At 37.0% G+C, this 18,163-nt stretch overlaps 1 protein-coding gene, 1 long non-coding RNA gene and 1 other non-coding gene across 3 annotated transcripts; 1 reads left to right on the top strand and 2 right to left on the bottom strand.

The window, feature by feature from the left end:
• Positions 1 to 736: 736 nt before the first annotated feature.
• Positions 737 to 1,557, bottom strand: LOC141358749 (uncharacterized). The gene is made up of 2 exons (XR_012365156.1): positions 1,314 to 1,557; positions 737 to 978 (listed from the first exon to the last, which is right to left on the bottom strand). It is a non-coding gene; the product is annotated as an uncharacterized lncRNA (long non-coding RNA).
• Positions 1,068 to 1,202, bottom strand: LOC129441225 (small nucleolar RNA SNORA57). The gene has a single exon (XR_008643402.2). It is a non-coding gene; the product is annotated as a small nucleolar RNA SNORA57 (small nucleolar RNA).
• Positions 1,558 to 1,692: 135 nt separating the features above from the next.
• ganaba (glucosidase II alpha subunit a) lies at positions 1,693 to 17,983 on the top strand. Its single transcript, XM_055200801.2, has 25 exons — positions 1,693 to 1,840; positions 2,658 to 2,750; positions 4,101 to 4,209; positions 4,531 to 4,658; positions 5,152 to 5,331; positions 6,619 to 6,684; positions 8,174 to 8,237; positions 10,227 to 10,299; positions 10,607 to 10,703; positions 10,785 to 10,965; positions 11,042 to 11,195; positions 11,282 to 11,517; positions 11,978 to 12,104; positions 12,471 to 12,550; positions 13,279 to 13,419; positions 13,497 to 13,593; positions 13,678 to 13,779; positions 15,212 to 15,455; positions 15,544 to 15,608; positions 15,680 to 15,756; positions 15,839 to 15,913; positions 15,996 to 16,109; positions 16,208 to 16,317; positions 16,437 to 16,537; positions 17,014 to 17,983. Exons 1-25 carry the CDS (start codon positions 1,737 to 1,739, stop codon positions 17,121 to 17,123), a joined length of 2,928 nt encoding a protein of 975 aa, XP_055056776.2. The 5' UTR covers positions 1,693 to 1,736; the 3' UTR covers positions 17,124 to 17,983.
• Positions 17,984 to 18,163: the final 180 nt, after the last annotated feature.

Raw genomic sequence — 18,163 nt, 5'->3', positions numbered from 1 at the left:
GTATTTCCAACGCTTCGAAAAACTTGATCAATTTGCGAAGCAATTGGTTCAATTGATTCGAAGCTTCAAAACGCTTGGTTTCTCCCATCACTAGTTGTCCTAACTAAAATCACCTTGCAATGACATCTTAAAATACATCAGTGCCATTTGTCTCAAGATGCACATCAGTAATCATTTAGGTAAATTTGTAAAAACGACTTAAATGTCCTAATATAATTAAGACCTATAGTCCAGATTGATCTAAAAATCACTGTCTGCGAACTGCACCACAAAGTAATAAACCTAGGTAATCAACATGCTGTTTGAAAAAATATATTTTTAACTAATCCCTGAACATATTTACACAAGCAGCATATTTTGAGGAGTCCACGTTAGAATGTTACACCTTAACACGTTTTTTTTTTTTTTTTAAATAAGACATATGCTATGGGATAAGTTGAGACATTTTTGTCTAAGCCAATGATTTTAAGGTACATAAAAACATAACCACAGTTAATAGAATGCAGACTCTGCAGCAAACAACTAAACTTTTTAACATGGACATGATGGGGGGCATGTACCATATCTATCTGGAAGGTATATGGACTAATTTAGAAATGTTTGGACTACACAAATGTAGAAAACAACATTAAAATGATGACCATAAGAATCTTAACCCTACACCTACAAATTTATAATTGTACCGTTTTAAACTACTGCAGCATGGACTAACATCAAATAAAAACGAAAGCAAAGATATTTGAAAACTCTTTATTGTGCAAAGTCACAAAACATACAAACATCCATCAACAAAACTGAACATGCATACAGTTATGGACACATTTAGAACTACAAAAATAGTAAAAACGATACTTATCAATTACAAGTCGCTCACTATATTCATGAAACCTATGTCATGCAGATACCATTTCATCAGCCACGTGATAAGGCCGCCACGTGAGAAAACACCAACTCCTTTCAGCACAGAATCCTCAAAGCCTGCAGGAATAACACGGAAAGCATGGAGTATTAGAAATATACTAAATGTGTTGCATTTATACTTTTGACAAAATAGTAACAAACGACTAAAGTGTTCCAGTGATTGAGGATAGAACCAGTCGATGGGAAACATACTGGTACCGAAGACATTGCACTGGTTATAATATTCCTCCATACATACACACACGAGTACAAAACAACCACGAGCATGCCAAGAATGGAGGGCTTCAAATACAAAAACTCTTGAAATTCTCTTATTTCTTCAAAGTGACTAACTATTAACAAAATTACTGGCATATACGTTAAAGAAAAAAAAATAATATGAATCAACGTACCACCACATGCTTGCTTTACGCTGCGAAGAGAGAACGGAAAAGACCCGTTTGCGTCTATTTATACATACGATGTCGTCATTTCCACCAGGAGTAAACCAACCAATCAGCTGAGGGCATAGAAACTTTTGCGGTAGCGTTAAATGCCGCCAGAGGACGCTGTACAGCCAAGAAAGCCCCGACATCTATTTAGCTACATTTATGAAATTCACGTTGTTATTATTACATACAGTTTATATAATAATTCAAAATATACTAAATTAACGATCAAAAGCTAGTATAAAAATCTGGGTTAGCAATCTATCTAATCTGTTTTGTGGTGCAGAAATATCATAATAGGTTTTTTATATATTTATATGAGAGATAAATTTGTACAACTAAAGCTAAATGTTGTACAATTTTGTTGATTGTTTGGATTAAAATACTATGAATATTTTTTGTGGCTCTTTAACGTTACGTCTTCGGGACGCGACGCGAGCGGAGGGCAAAGTTCAAACACAGCGAGGCAAGATGGCGGCGTCCTGTGTCAGGTATCCTGCAGATCATCTAATAGGATTATAATATGTTTATAATGTTTTGTAAGACATGTTAATATGACAAACCCATTGTATTTTTAACCGTTTGTATGATTTATTAAACATTCCTATGATTTTGTGCGGTATCCTTTACGATTTATGAAATCTTTGTCGAGAGTCCAGTGACGGTACCATGGTATCAGATGGTAATTTTGTAGTACTTTGATGCATAAAATATACGTTACCATGGTACTGTCGTAGTAAATGTTTGAAACATTAGCATTAGGTTTGGACATATTCAAAAAGTATAGTATAACCGAACCGTAAATAAAAACATTTGATTTCAAATAAACAATGTAATACTGTAGTGATCAAGTGACTAATGTTTAGTCTATACACATTATTAAGAGTGCAGACAGGGGATTTATGTAATTGAAAAATAGTTTAAAGACCTCTATTTGCATTAATTTGGCCTTTAAAAGCAAATTTAATTATTTTCATCTTCATTCAAATAATTTATATTATGCATTTCCATTGAAAATGTGATAACAGTTAATTAAAGCATTAAAGTGTTTGCTGAACAGATGATGCATATTAACTCCTCTTAGTCGTGGTTAAATCGCTGTTACATATGATATTTTGTTGCTTTAGTTGAGCTAAACTGTACTATTGCACATTCATGCTTTTGTGGGAAATAGGTTTTCTGTTAAATATTTTTTATTTCTTTTCTTTGATACTATTGGTTCACATGAATTTACACAGATTGAAAGATTAAGTGGACACAGGTTATTGCTTTATGTCATGCATTAAAGTGAAGTTTGTTTTCTTTCAGCCTGCTGCCGGTGGTTTTGCTCTTGTTCTGTTTGAGTGCTCATGCGGTGGACCGCAGCAACTTTAAAACATGCGATCAGAGCGCTTTTTGCAAGTGAGTATGAATGTAATATCTTTAAAAAATAAACTTGTTAAAAAATAAATATGTTTTCTTAAATGGATAGTTCACCCAAAATTGATAATTCTGTCATCGTTTACTCGTCTCATGTTACAAACTTACATAAATTTCTTTGTTCTGATGAACACGAAGGAAGGTATTTTGGGGAATGTTTTTGGCCAAATCGTTTGTGGACCCCATTCACTTCCAAAGTAGGAAAAATAATACTATGGAAGTAAATGGGGTCCACAAATGCTTTTGTTACAAACATTTCTTGAAATATCTTCCTTTGTGTTCATCAGAATAAAGAAATTTATACAGGTTTGTAACAACATGAGGGCGACTAAATGATGACAGAATTTTTTATTTTTGGGCGAACTATCCCTTTAAAGGTATAGTTAAAATAAAAATTACCCCATGATTTACACACCCTCAAGTTATATATATATATATGATTATCTTTTTTCAGACAAACACAATCAGTTATATTAGAAAATGTGCTGGCTGTTCCAAGCTTTTCAATGGTAGTAAATGGTGCTTCTTCTGATTTGAAGCCCAAAAAAGTCCATCCATCCTTAACAGAAGTAATCCACATGGCAATCAATGTGATTTTGTAAGAAAAATATAAAATTCTTAAACTTTACCAACTGAAATAACTAGCTTCCGGTACAACCAACATGGGTTCACGAGAGAGTGTGTTTCCAGCGTAGGACGTAGTGGCAAAGTGATGAACACGGGAACAATCCTCGTTTTAGATTTCTATTTCCTGAGTGGCGTTTTGCCACGTCTCATACGCTACGTCGTACTGGTAAAGTCTTAAATATTGATATTTTTCTTACAAAATCTTATTGATTGCCCTCACAAGGCCTGTATTAACCCCCTGAAGCCATGTGGATTACTTCTGTAAAGCATGGATGGACTTTTTTGGGGCTTCAAATCAAAAGCACCATTATAAAGCTTGGAACAGCCCAGACATTTTATTGTATAACGGATTATGTTTTTCTGAAAAAGGATGATCATATACATTAAGTATGGCTTAAGGGTGAGTAAATCATGGATAATTTTCCATTATCGGCCGAGCAATCCCTTTAATGCGATACAGCAATATAGTGCAAGATTCAGCTCTCGGAGGTGTTAAGCAACCTCTTTAATGTTTCAGAGAAAGCAACATTTACTATCCAGTGGCTCCACGCTGATGAACTTTAATACTAGAAATGTCTCTTCACTTTAATGTGGTTGATCATCTCTTACCAAACAAAGGAATGGCTTTCTAGTGTTTCTAAGCTATACAATACTGAGCATAATTTTCCAATCTCAATTTGATTTGTTTGTTGTGTATGTTTGCAAACGTCAGAGGGAGCTAAAACCAGGTCAGTCTCCATATCGAGCTCTGTTAGACACAATGGAGCTGAGTGACTCCAGACTTACTTTACAGCTCATCAATGACAACAACAAGGTCAGTGCTTTTTGCCCACATGCACCTGCTCTTAAAATAACACAGCTTAGTGATTCTAGAGTAGAGATCCTCCATTTTATTTATATTGAATAAAACTATAAGCTCTGATGTGGTTGTGGTATATGCTTCTAATAAACATATAGGTTGGAGTGATTTGGTTTCAGCTAATAAAATGTGTCCCTGGTTCGGTTTATGAAGTTGAAAGTCTTTACTGATAATTATTAAGGAATTCCTACAAAGCAAATGAACGGCAAGGAAAGCTTGCAGAAGAAAAGCCACACAGCTTTGAGATGACACATGCTGTTTTTTGTGTTTGTGTAGGTTCGCTTGTTGTTGGAGCTGTACAGGCTGCAGGGAAACATGACCCGTCTGAAGATCAATGAACTTAAACCTCTTAAACCTCGATATGAGGTTCCAGATGTGCTCATTGCTGAACCGCTTACTGAACCGTAAGTCACAAGCTGCATTTTTATTACCCTTCAAATTACGCAAATTGGTATAGCGAATTTAAAATGTGCATGGCAATTTCGCACAACTTTTTACGCTCGGATGAGGTGGTTTATCAGGCAATTCGAAAAAGGAATATATCGCAAACATGCAATGGAAATGCATTTACATTGCATAAAAGGCACATGATCGTTCTTTAAAGATGCCGTTGTATGTTTGGTTGGAGGACAAGACAGAAAAGGTGTGTTCGACTTCATGTGGCATCACAAAAACCGACAGCTGCATGACATCATAATACAGCGAGAGCAATTAGTGAGTCGACTGCTCTGTATGCTTTCGAGTGGCTGTCGTGGTATTTTGGTTTCACTACCTTATGAAGTCGAACACACCCGTAGCAATAGTTTAAAGAATGACTTATCGTGAGACAACAAAATTTTTTTTTTTTTAATGAACTTGAGTAATGATGACACATTTGTAATCATTTTGTTTCGTCAGTCTGTCAGTGGTGGTTCAGGATGAGAACGGTCTGGTCTTGTCTCTGGGTGGACCTGAGCAACGGCTCATTGTAAACGCTCGGCCGTTCCGATTGGACATCATGGAGGGTCGGCAAGTGCTCGTGTCCATCAACTCCCGCGGCCTGCTGGCCTTCGAGCACCTCAGAGCACGCAAGGACACGTGAGTCCAGACACCATCAATCAGATTTAAGAAGTGCACTGTACCAACACAGAGTACAACAGTTTATTTATATCAGTGTGAACTAATGAGAGGTCACGCAGCACGCTTCTTTAAATATCAATGCTGGTTTTCTTAATTACATATAGATGTGATAGCTCCAGCTGATTCTAGATCAGTGTTATAGATGATTTATGCAAATAAACTGATCTCTTGAAAGTCTTTCACTCTTTCTACTGTATTTCTGGTCAGCTTTGTGTTTGATAATTTTTCTTTCTTTACCGTCCTAACACTTATAGAGGACACTATATAAACAGTATACACTCACCTAAAGGGTTATTAGGAACACCTGTTTAATTTCTCATTAATGCAATGGTGTGGGGGATGTTTTCTTAGCACACTTTAGGCCCCTTAGTGCCAATTGGGCGTCGTTTAAATGCCACGACCTACCTGAGCATTGTTTCTGACCATGTCCATCCCTTTATGACCACCATGTTCCCATCCTCTAATGGCTACGTCCAGCAGGATAATGCACCAAAGCTCAAATCATTTCAAATTGGTTTCTTGAACATGACAATGAGTGCACTGTACTAAAATGGCCCCCACAGTCACCAGATCTCAACCCAATAGAGCATCTTTGGGATGTGGTGGAACGGGAGCTTCGTGCCCTGGATGTGCATCCCACAAATCTCCATCAACTGCAAGATGCTATCTTATCAATATGGGCCAACATTACTAAAGAATGCTTTCAGCACCTTGTTGAATCAATGCCACGTAGAATTAAGGCAGTTCTGAAGGCAAAAGGGGGTCAGACACAGTATTAGTATGGTGTTCCTAATAATCCTTTAGGTTAGTGTATGTATATAGCCAACATATATACTATATAAATCTTAATCTTTGTCATCTTTTGTTACATTATCTGTACTGCTCATTCTGTCACTGTTACGCAATAGTTCTTCTTTTTCGCTTCTGTAAATGATGGATCGTAGCTTCAAAATCAGTAGAAGTCAACTTTGCTGCATTGAAAAGTAAAAGTGTGACATGTTATCAAGTATGGTAACCCATACTCGAAATGTGACCTCTGCATTTAACCCATCCCAGTGAGTCGTGAACACACACACGCGCACACCCGGAGCAGTGAGCTATCACTGCAGCGCCTTGGGAGCAATTGTGTTGTATGGGGATTTTGTTCATACAAGTAAATAAGTTTTCATGTAATATTCAATTCTCATTACAATCTCTTTTCCTTCCCCTCTTTTCTCATCTGTGTCTCTTCTGTCCGCTCTGCAGTATCTCACATAAAATAAGTAGCACTGTCGGTAACATGTGGGATTCGCTCAAGAGCATTTTCTCTAGGTAACGTCTCTTTGTCCAGTTATAGTCGTGATTCTGCTTTTATGCATTTAAAGGGATAGTTCACCCAAAAATTAAAATTCTGTCATTATTTACTCAGCCTCATTTTGTTACAAGCTTGTATAAATTTATTTGTTCCGCTGAACACAAAGGACGATATTATTAATAATATGCAAGGAAACAGAAGCACTATTGACTTCCATAGTAAGAAAGTCAATGGTGCACAAAAACAGTTTGCTTTCAATTGATACTCATGCTTCTTGATTTGTCTGTATTTTTTTCTTTTCTTTTTACACAAATAAATGCAGTCTTTATATACATTTTTATTTTTTTTATATACAATTATTTACAATTCATTATTCAGCACCATTATGAGCTATGCACAAACACGCAAATGCAAATCAGCTACTGCTTTTGGTTAAAAATAGATTTCTGTGAATACAGCCTGAGACAATGTTAGCCCCATTAGCGCAACAACATGCTAACAAACCCCTGTCAGTCAGTGGCTGTGGGCGGGGCTTTGTTTGTGTGACATCACATTAACAAGAGAATCAAAACAGCATGTCTAACGAGTCTGCTTTGGTGTAATGAGGATTAAAAAGGAGGAGTGGATTGATTTTTTTTTATTGTAGGGTTGTTGTGTTCACACACTGCCAACACACATTTATGTCTAAACACCTTGTAAAAGTGGGAAAACCTTTTTTGCATGATATGGGCCCTTTAAAGATGGTTGTCGTAAGTTACAATCTGGAAATGTTAAATGTGCAAACCATGAAGTTCTTTGAATTGTGAATTAATGGCAGGGTCCTTGATCTCTGAAAGCCAATGTTGACATTTGAAATCACCTTAACAAACACACCCCTACCCCAATAGAATCTTGACCTTTTTTTGATAGACCCACCCCACACATACGCAACCCAGGCAACGATGTTGTTTAGTAGACACGCACCTTACTGCTGATTGGCACCTTACCAAAGTGTGTTTTGGTAGTTGGTCCGACTCCCATTTCCAAAGCGTTTTTCAGAAATAGTGCACTCCGCCTTTAAGTTTCTTGACATTAAATGTTAAAGGTGCTGTAGAATTTAAAACTGTATTTACCTAGGCATAGATGAATAATAAGAGTTCTGTACATGGTAATGACATATCGTAAGCCTCAAACACAATTTTTTCCTCCTTTATATACTCCTTATAAACAGGCCAATCTCAACATAACACCAACTGTGACGTTATGTCGAGATGTACGCCTCAACATTAAATTACAGATTAAATTAAGTACAATGTTGTTACAATGCTAAAAACAAAGTTGTGACTGCTGAGTTAGCACTATATGCTAGTTAATGCTATATATGCTAGTGTTTAGGCTGAAGTTCTCAATGCATCTGTGGTGAATAAATAGTAAACCTTTAAACAGTGATGTAACAAAATAATAGATGACATTTGTTTGATGTTTAAACAACTGTGTATATGTAACACCGAAATGTCTGTTTTGCAGTAAGAGTGAATCTGATTCAGAGGAAGCAGCAGGACAGGAGAACGTGGCCACACAAACAGATGAGGTGTGTGTTTATGTGTGTAACCAATATTTAGTGCTGGGCAAAGATTAATTGCGATTAATTGCATACAAAATAACAGTGATTTTTTTTCCATTATATATGTGTGTACTGTGTGTAAGAATTGTTATGTATATTTAACCACACACACATAGATATTCATTTTCGATTTCTTTATTTATCTAAATTTAAATAAAAATAAAAATAATAATTATATATATATATATATATATATATATATATATATATATATATATATATATATATATATATTATAAAAATGTGTATGGGCGATTCTCACAAAAACTTGGTTGTAAAAATGTCAAGCATGAAAATGTAAAAATTGCTTAAATTTACTTTTTTTCCCACCAGACATTGAAAAACAAAGTCTGGAGTAAATGGGAACATTAATTTAAAAACTTTTACTTATCATTTAACACTTTTTGTAACATAATTTAAAAAATTAGTCCGAAAAAAATCTCATTACCGCAACAGTCAGAAAACATCAACACTGACATATTTTCGAAATGACATAACAAACCTGAAAGAACATAATTTGGAGATTCTGCACATGCATTTAAAATCAAAGTATTGTGCTTCTATTAATTAAATTAACATTTAAAAAGCATCAGTTGCGGTAATGATAATCCAAATGTCGTGTAAGCATTCTGACAAGACAATATTTCAAATTAACTGTAAAAAATGATCTTACCTGGTAGCCATCTTGAAGTAACTGGTCCATGTGCTTGGTCACTCAAAATCAAACTTTATTAAAATTCTGTATGTGTGCTTAAACTGTTCTCAAAAAGTGTTGCGGAGGATGAGAACATCAGGCATGGACACATCATTTTCCTAATTTTTCTTCATTATTATTATACATGAATATTCAGTAAATATTTTTTCTGTCATCTAAAGTAGTCTAGCAAAACATCCATTTATTTTTTTCTTAATATCTTTGTGTTAATTTGATTAAATTACAACATAACGCATGTTCAAACACAGCCGGACACATTGCGGTAATGAGAATTTCAGCAGAAAATCAGATAAAATTGACAATTATAAATTCTTATGTTGAAATCACACATTGTGCAAGGTAGAACACAGTATTGTGTTAATTCTGATGCTTTTTAATGTTACTATATTACACATTTTAAAGCTAAAATCATTAGTGCCGTGGTGTTTCAATGGTTTCGTGAGAATCACCCGTATATATATCATATATACATTTTTAAAAATTTAGATAAATACAAAAACCGAAAATAAATATCTATGTGTGTGTGGTTAAATATACATAACAATTATTACACATTGTTTTATATTTTTTATTTATCTACATTTTTAAAAATGTATATATAATAATACAATTTATACCACGGGTCTGTTGAATGCTGCATTCTGATTGGCTGAGAAATGTTCTATGGGTGTTGATTATTTTTCTGTAAACCGCACACCTAACTTGTCAAATGGCTTAAAAATAGGCACCAGAGCAATGTTTGTGGTAACCGTGGTATAAGCGGAATAATTGACTCCGGTCCTTTGAATTATTTGAAAACAATGCACACCTGCGGTGTAACGGCACTCCGCTTCGCGTCGTGCCGCATTACCACCTTGGTGTGCATTATTTTCTTATAATTCAATGGCCCGTCGTCAATTATTCCTTACATATAAAAATGTACATGCATACATACATACATACATATATATATACACACACACATGTAAATGTTTCTTAAATACATACATGAATGTGTGTGTATTTATATATACATGATAATTACACACAGCACACACTTGTATATGTATGCTTTATATAAAAAATAAAATAATTAATTCATCTCACACGTGTGCTAGAAAATGCACATAAATCTGTAGTAGTGTTTGTATTTCGTCTGCGATATGGATTCAATTTATGTGAATTTCTTTAAAGTGAATGCATGTGTCTTATATCTGTCTCTCTTTGGCTTTTCTCTTTGTCTCTGTTTTTCAAATGGTCAGATAAAAGAAGAACAGGACATGCCGGGAATGTGGGAGGAGACATTTAAATCTCACAGCGATTCAAAGCCCAGTGGTACGTTGACATGTATTTCATTACATGAAATCATTTATATATATTTGAAATGTATAATGAAATATAATGTAATGTAGTAGTAGTAATAATAATAATAATACATGTAATTTATAATGCGCTTTTCTAAAACCCAGAGTGCTACAAACCAATAAATGCAAAATTACATTATAAATGCAATACAAAAAAAAGAAACTAACATAAAATCATAAAATAATCATTACAGTACAACACAATAAAATTTAACTGAAAAATGTAAATGAAACATGTTTGGTTTATTTGTTTGTTTAATCCTCAATCATTTTTACAGGTCCATCATCTATTAGTTTAGATTTTTCCTTACCGGGTGTTGAACACGTCTACGGTATCCCTGAACATGCAGACACGCTCAAACTGAAAAACACAGAGTGAGTTCTTACACAAACCACAACAGATTTTTTTTAATACAGACTTGAATTGAAATACTGACTCTCGTTCATATATCTCAGCGGATCAGACCCATACAGGCTGTATAACCTGGATGTGTTCCAGTATGAGCTTCACAACCCAATGGCTCTTTATGGGTCAGTACCAGTACTCATATCTCACAGTATCGAGCGCACTATGGCTCTGTTTTGGCTCAACGCAGCAGAGACGTGGGTCGACATCAGCTCCAGTTCTTCAGGACAGGTCAGTGAGAAAAGAAAACCCCAAATACTAAACATTTCAGTCCATAGCTCAACCTGATTCTGAGCTCGTATTTCAGATGATGTTTGGAAAAATGCTGGACTTTGTTCAAGGCCCCAGTGAAGGACCTCAAACAGACATCCGCTGGATATCCGAGAGCGGCATTATTGATGTTTTTATCATGCTGGGACCCAAACCCACCGATGTCTTCACTCAGTACGCTTCACTCACAGGTGCCTCCCTCCTTCGTGTAACATTCGTGTTATTATAATGTAACAATCATAGACTGTGTGGCTGAACCAAAATCTCTCTTTTTTAGGCACTCAGTCATTTCCTCCTCTGTCAACATTGGCGTACCACCAGTGTCGCTGGAACTACAATGATCAGGAGGACGTTAAGACTGTCGATCAGGGTTTCGATGAGCATGACATCCCGTATGACTTCATCTGGCTGGATATCGAACATACAGACGGAAAGCGTTACTTTACTTGGGACCCCATCAAGTTCCCCCAGCCTAAAGAGATGCTGCAGGGATTGATGGACAAGAGACGTAAGGTACGATCCCGGTGTGATTTAGATCAGTTAGGGGGCGTGCACACCAAAGCTTTTATGCCTGCGACCGGCGCATGTTTTCAATTGTTTCCAATGGAAGTGCACCTAGCGGGTTTTTTCCGCACTGAAATCCATCGCTCGGTGGTTTTTCCGCGCTCAGCGCTGAGAGTTGAAAGAGATTCGACTTTGGGTGAAAAGCTCCACTCGTCAATGTCAGTTCTCACACGGCCGTCCAATCACAGTGGAGGAGGGGCGGGACAAGTATCACAACAACCAACCGTTCACAGCTCAAGTATCACAGCTACCAAAGCGCTCCGCTGAAGAAAGCTGGCGATCAGCTGAAAAAATTTGGCTTCCTCCGTGCGTTTTCAGACACGTAAAAAGCTTTGGTGTGTTCCGCCCCTTAGACATTTTTATCCCATTGAAACCTTACTAATGTCACAACTAATGTTTTTGTCGCTAGCTTGTGGCTATCGTGGATCCTCACATTAAGGTGGACAGTGGCTACAAGGTTCACAATGAAATTAGCTCCAAAAATCTTTATGTGAAGAACAAAGATGGAGGAGATTATGAGGGATGGTGTTGGCCAGGTTTGTAAATTCTCTCCAGCTGTCAGTCATAGTTAGATTAAAGGGATAGTTCGCCGAAAAATTAAAATTCTGTCATAATTTAATCATTTCAAACCTGTATAAATTTCTTTGTTTTGCTGAATACAAATGAAGTAAAAAATGTAAGGAACCAAATAGATCTGGGGCACCATTCACTTCCATGGTATTATTTTTTTCCCTACTATGAAAGTCAATGGTGCCCCAGATCTACTTGGCTACGAACATATTCAAAATATCTTTGTAATCAGAAATTTGTAAAAATTTAAAATGCTATTTTTTTGGTGAACTATCCCTTTAGTATCTCTGACTGATCACATGATGAAACACTCATTGTTTTCTCCGCTGAAGGTAATGCTGGTTATCCTGACTTCACCAACCCTGAGATGAGAGCCTGGTGGAGCGGCATGTTTGCCTACGACCGGTATGAGGTGAGGGGATCTCTAAAAACTTTACTTTCTGCCTTAACTTTTATTTTAAATATATTAATGATTTCATGTTTTAACCAAAAGTTGTAAAGTGTTTGCAAAGGTAAGTTAGAGCGGTAAGTTGGAGCATGATACTAGAAACATCAAGACCATAACCAATGTCTTTGCTTCTTTGGGGTCATTTACACGACAACCAAGAAGGTTTTTATGTGGTTTGGTTGTTTGTTTACATGTCGGCGGAATTTTGGGGTCCTCAAAAAACAAACCTTTGCCAACGGGTTTCAAAGTGCAAGTTTTCAAAAATTTTGGCTTGTCATCTCTACGAAAACACGAATCTTTGATAACGTAACGTTATGCGCATGTGTTAATTCAGTCTATAGACATGCACCAGTATAATCGAAACAACATTGGACTTTATTAACGCTTTAGATCATTTGGTTGCTTTCTATTATAGGACTACTCATCTAAACAAAACTGATCGATGCTTTCGCCGTCTTGATTGATTGTTTGTATTTATTAATCACTAGAAGAACATGTATGTGCACAGATGTGTAGTGTTTCTTTACAAAGTAACATCGCCATCTACTGGCCTGGCATGCATAATACAGTGTTTTAGTTGTGTTTGTAGATTTTTCAACAGCGTTTTTGTGTACATGTGACATTTTTTCGAAAATCGCAAATTAAAACCTTTTCAGTTTTTTACAACGTATATCTGTCTTTCTCTTGATCAGGGTTCGATGGAGAATCAGTACGTTTGGAACGACATGAATGAGCCATCTGTGTTTAATGGGCCTGAGGTGACCATGCACAAAGATGCTGTTCATGGTGCCTGGGAACACAGAGATGTTCACAACCTTTATGGTTTATATGTGGTGAGATATCAAGTCACTGTGAAAATGTAATTCTTAAAGAATAAAAAAAAGTTATAACACTTGTTCTCTGTTTTCAGCAAAAGGCGACAGCAGATGGTTTGATTCAGCGTTCAGGAGGTGTAGAGAGACCGTTTGTCCTCACCCGAGCGTTTTTTGCCGGGTCCCAGCGTTACGGTGAGTGACGCGTGCATGGTAAGATGCTTACGATTGTAAGGGAGTGTTTAGAGATGAATCCCTATCTCTTAATCTCTCGTTCAGGTGCGGTGTGGACAGGAGATAATGCAGCTGAATGGGGTCACCTGAAGATCTCCATCCCCATGTGCTTGAGTCTGGGCTTAGTGGGGATCTCGTTCTGTGGAGGTGAGACGTGTTACTACAGGATAGACGTTTTTCACAGCTCAGTCACTTGCTTAATCTTGGTCGCAGCGCTGCATCACAGTAGCACGTGAAGGTTTATCCAACACGTCTGTGTGATGCTTAGATTCTCAACGGAGTAGATTAAAGGGACATTACACTTTTTTTGAAAATACACTTATTTTCAAGCTCCCTATTTAAAACTTGACTCTTCTGTAGTTACATCATGTACTAAGACAGACGCCAGAATGAGAGTATAGTTCCTTGCCATATCTGCCTAGAAAATCACAACTTTTAATTTTCCATCGGTCTTAGTACACAATGTAGCTACAGAAGAGTCAAGTTTTAAAAAGGAAAAATGTCGAGACTCTTTGGTCGTTTTTTGGCGCGATGCTAGTGGTCTGGTCAGATTTCAATGGATTATGTTAAAGGAGTATTCCATTTTCTTAAAAGAAAAATCCAGATAATTTACTCACCACCATGTCATCCAAAATGTTGATGTCTTTCTTTGTTCAGTCCAGAGGAAATTGTGTTTTTTGAGGGAAGCATTGCAGTATTTTTCTCGTTTTGATGGACACCAACACTTAACTCAACACGTAACAGTTTTTTCAACAGAGTTTCAAAGGACTCTAAACGATCTCAAACTAGGCATAAGTGTCTTATCTAGCAAAACGATTGTCATTTTTGACAATAAAAATAACAAATATACACTTTAAACCGGTCCTGAAAGCGTCAGCGTGACCTCACGCAATACGTCATGACGTCAAGAGGTCACAGACAACGAATGCGAAACTCCGCCCCAGTGTTTACAAATGTGTTGAAAGAGGACCGTTCCGACGTTGTTGTATGTGGAATGATACTAATTAATGTCTTTGTGTCAGTTTATTGTTTACAATGGTCCGCAAATGTGCGTTTTATGTAACACGTGACCTCCCTACGTCACTACGCATTAACGTTAGGTCGCGCTGGACCGGACCTAGACGAAAAGTTGTGGTTTAAAAGTGCATATTTTTTATTTATCGTTTCGCTAGATAAGACCCTTATGCCTCGTTTGGGATCGTTTATAATCCTTTAAAACTCCGTTGAAAAAAACTGTTAAGTGTTGAATTAAGTGATAAGTGTTGGTGTCCATTAAAGTCCATTAAAATGAGAAAAATCCTGCAATGTTTTCCTCAAAAACGTAATTTCTTCTGGACTGAACAAAGAAAGACATCAACATTTTGGATGACATGGTGGTGAGTAAATTATCTGGATTTTTCTTTTAAGAAAATGGAATATTCCTTTAAGCTATGCTAAAAGTGGTACAGCCAGACCCAGAGATTAGCTAAATGGATTCCAAAACGGTTAAAAATGTTCAACTCTAGGAGAGCTGGAAAATTAGCATATTTTCAAAAAAGTGGAGTGTCCCTTTAACAAAACATTTTTGTGCCTTTCTCAGCTGATGTTGGTGGATTCTTCAAGCACCCCAGCACCGAGTTGTTGGTCAGATGGTACCAAGCAGGAGCGTATCAGCCCTTTTTCCGTGCGCATGCTCACCTGGACACTCCTCGCAGAGAGCCGTGGCTGTTCGGTCCAGAGAACACGGCTCTCATTCGGGATGCGGTGCGTCAGAGATACGCCCTCCTGCCTTACTGGTACCAGCTCTTCTACAATGCACACCAAACTGGACAACCTGTTATGAAGTGGGTCAGCCACAAGTTTATTCTCTTAAGTATATTAGAGATGTACTGCACTACATAATCAGTTTATATTATTGATGTCCTTTATAAGACCGTTATGGGTGGAATATCCTGAAGATGTCACCACTTTTGCTATTGAAGATGAGTACTTGCTCGGTGAGTTTATCAGATGTCTATTTTTCTAATTAGAAGTTTGTCATTGCAAAGCACTCATCTCTGTTTTTTAGGGAAGGATCTGCTGGTCCACCCCGTTACCGATGAAGGTGCTACAGGTGTAAGAGTATACCTGCCCGGGAAAGACGAGGTAATTTACTCATCAATTTAACTCAAACTCCCACTAGAATCTCTCTGACGTCTCACACTTGCTCTGGATTGGTTGGTTTCAGGTTTGGTTCGATGTTCATACCTTTGAGAAGCACAGCGGCGCTCTGAACCTCTATATTCCTGTCACTATGAGTACTGTAAGTTCATGCACATTTAATGACTCGGATTTAAATCAAGCAGTGAAACTATCTACAAACTGGTTTATTTGTTACATTCCAGATCCCAGTTTTTCAGCGAGGAGGCTCCATTATCTGCAGAAAGGACCGTATAAGGAGATCTTCCTCTTGTATGGACAACGATCCGTACACCCTGTACGTGGCTCTCGGCTCTCAGGTAATTCAATGTTGGTTTAAACCTCTCTGAAGGATGATGTCGTGCGTTCACAGCACACCCTGTTGTGGTAACTCATTTGGGAATTTCTTTTATTTCAGGGCTCTGCTCAAGGAGAGCTGTACATCGATGACTTCCACACGTTTAACTTTAAAAACAATCAGTTTATCCACAGACTTCTGTCTTTCTCGGCCGGCACACTGTCCTCGTCGTGAGTCCTGTCCTATTTCTCTGTATTAGCTCTTATTTATGCATTTAACATTTAGTACAGTACAAATGGTCATATTGTGAATTTTGGTATGTATTTTTGACTATATTTGGACTCTTTAGAAATCTGGCACCAGACTCTCAGTTCTCCACGGGCTCTTGGATAGAGAAGATCATCATTTTTGGAGGCGTCCAGCCGTCTTCTGTCACCCTGACGAATGCAGGTCAGTGTCACTGTTCGTAATCTAACAGACTGAATGTTTGCTAACCTGTTGAACTTTTAAAGGTGCATTGTGTAATTTTTAGAAGGATCTCTTGACAGAAATGCAAAATTATATACAAAGCTTTATTATCAGGGGTGTGTGAAGACCTTTCACAATGAACCGTTATGTTTTTATTACCTTTGAATGGGACGTTTTTATGGAAGTCGCCATCTTGTGCCGCCATGTTTCTACAGAAGCCCTTAACGGAAAAACTTTTTTTACTAATTTGTCTCCGATTGATGACATGTTTTTCCGGCGTTGACTACCGTAGCTTCTCAATGCGTTTCAAAAGCGAGTGGTGAGCAGTGGACTGAGCCGTTGGTTGCAATTCGCAACCTCAGCACTAGATGCCGCTATGAATTTACACACTGCACCTTTAAATTGGTGTCTTTTTCATATTGCACTATAATTCACAGATGCCATTTTTGTTTTTTCAGATGGCACAGAGTCGGCTTTAGAGTTTGAATTTGATTCTGCGACCGCAGTCTTAACCCTGCGTAAGCCGGGAGTCAACGCAGCAGCAGACTGGAGCGTGCATCTGCGATGACATCACCACGAATGCACAATCAGAAGAACAAACAGCACTTAATGTCAAACAATGACGTAAAGAGTTCATCAGACCAAACTAAGAAAGTTAAAGAGTATGGGAGGAATTTCGTATGTGGGTGTTTTTAAGATGTTGTACAGCATGAATCAGTGATATCTGTTTGAATGAAGGGGACCAGTAAGTTAGAAAAAAAACTTGATCATGTGTTTTCACTTGACAAACTGCAAATAGTACCAGTTTTCCTATAAGCAGTTTGGTGATTGGTTGAGGAATTATTATAGTTTTTGTCCAAGGTCATAAAGTACTTCCAGGACTTCAAAACCTTTTACACCAAGATATTATATTGCTCTCATGTTAGGTTTTTCACCAAGAGATTATGTTGAATAAAATTATGGTAATTCAAAATATTCATACTCGCCATTCTAGAAGATGGTCAGTAATATTGATGTCAAAGGACAAAATGTGTGAATCAGGTAATGCTGTCGCCGCAATTACAATTGATTGTTAAGTTCGAAAGCAAGTGACATATAACCTTACCTAATTTGCTATTGTTTTGCAAGTTGTTTTAACCTATTAAGATAATCCTTTTGTAATTTTCCAAAAAAAGATTTAGATTAATCTGTGAAAACACTTGAGCCCAATGAGACGTAAATGAATAAAGGTTTTGTTGTTTAAATAAGTTTTGTTTGCTGGTGTTACTGAGCTGAGACAATAATGGCAACTGTAATCTAAAGATTAAGTCTTAACATTTAAAAGATTTTTAAGTTCATTCTGGAAATTTTGAACATATGTCAATGGAATTTTGTTAATGCGAAAGTATTGCCTCTGAGATGGACTAAAATAAAAGCGAATCAATTGTTGTTTGGCATTTTATTATTTAAAATACAAAAATATGAGCTTTTATTCGGATCTTAATGAAACTGATCACAGACCTGCTCTTACTTCACAAGACACTAAATTAAAATATGCTGGACACTACTCAACAGCTTTTCCTTCACAAGCTGCTTAAACTTTATTAAAGCGAGTGTTCATGCAAAAAT

Source organism: Misgurnus anguillicaudatus, chromosome 22 (genome assembly GCF_027580225.2).
Source record: "Misgurnus anguillicaudatus chromosome 22, ASM2758022v2, whole genome shotgun sequence".
NCBI lineage: Eukaryota > Metazoa > Chordata > Actinopteri > Cypriniformes > Cobitidae > Misgurnus > Misgurnus anguillicaudatus.
Note: the sequence above shows the minus strand (reverse complement) of the source record. Positions and strands in the feature narration are given on the sequence as shown.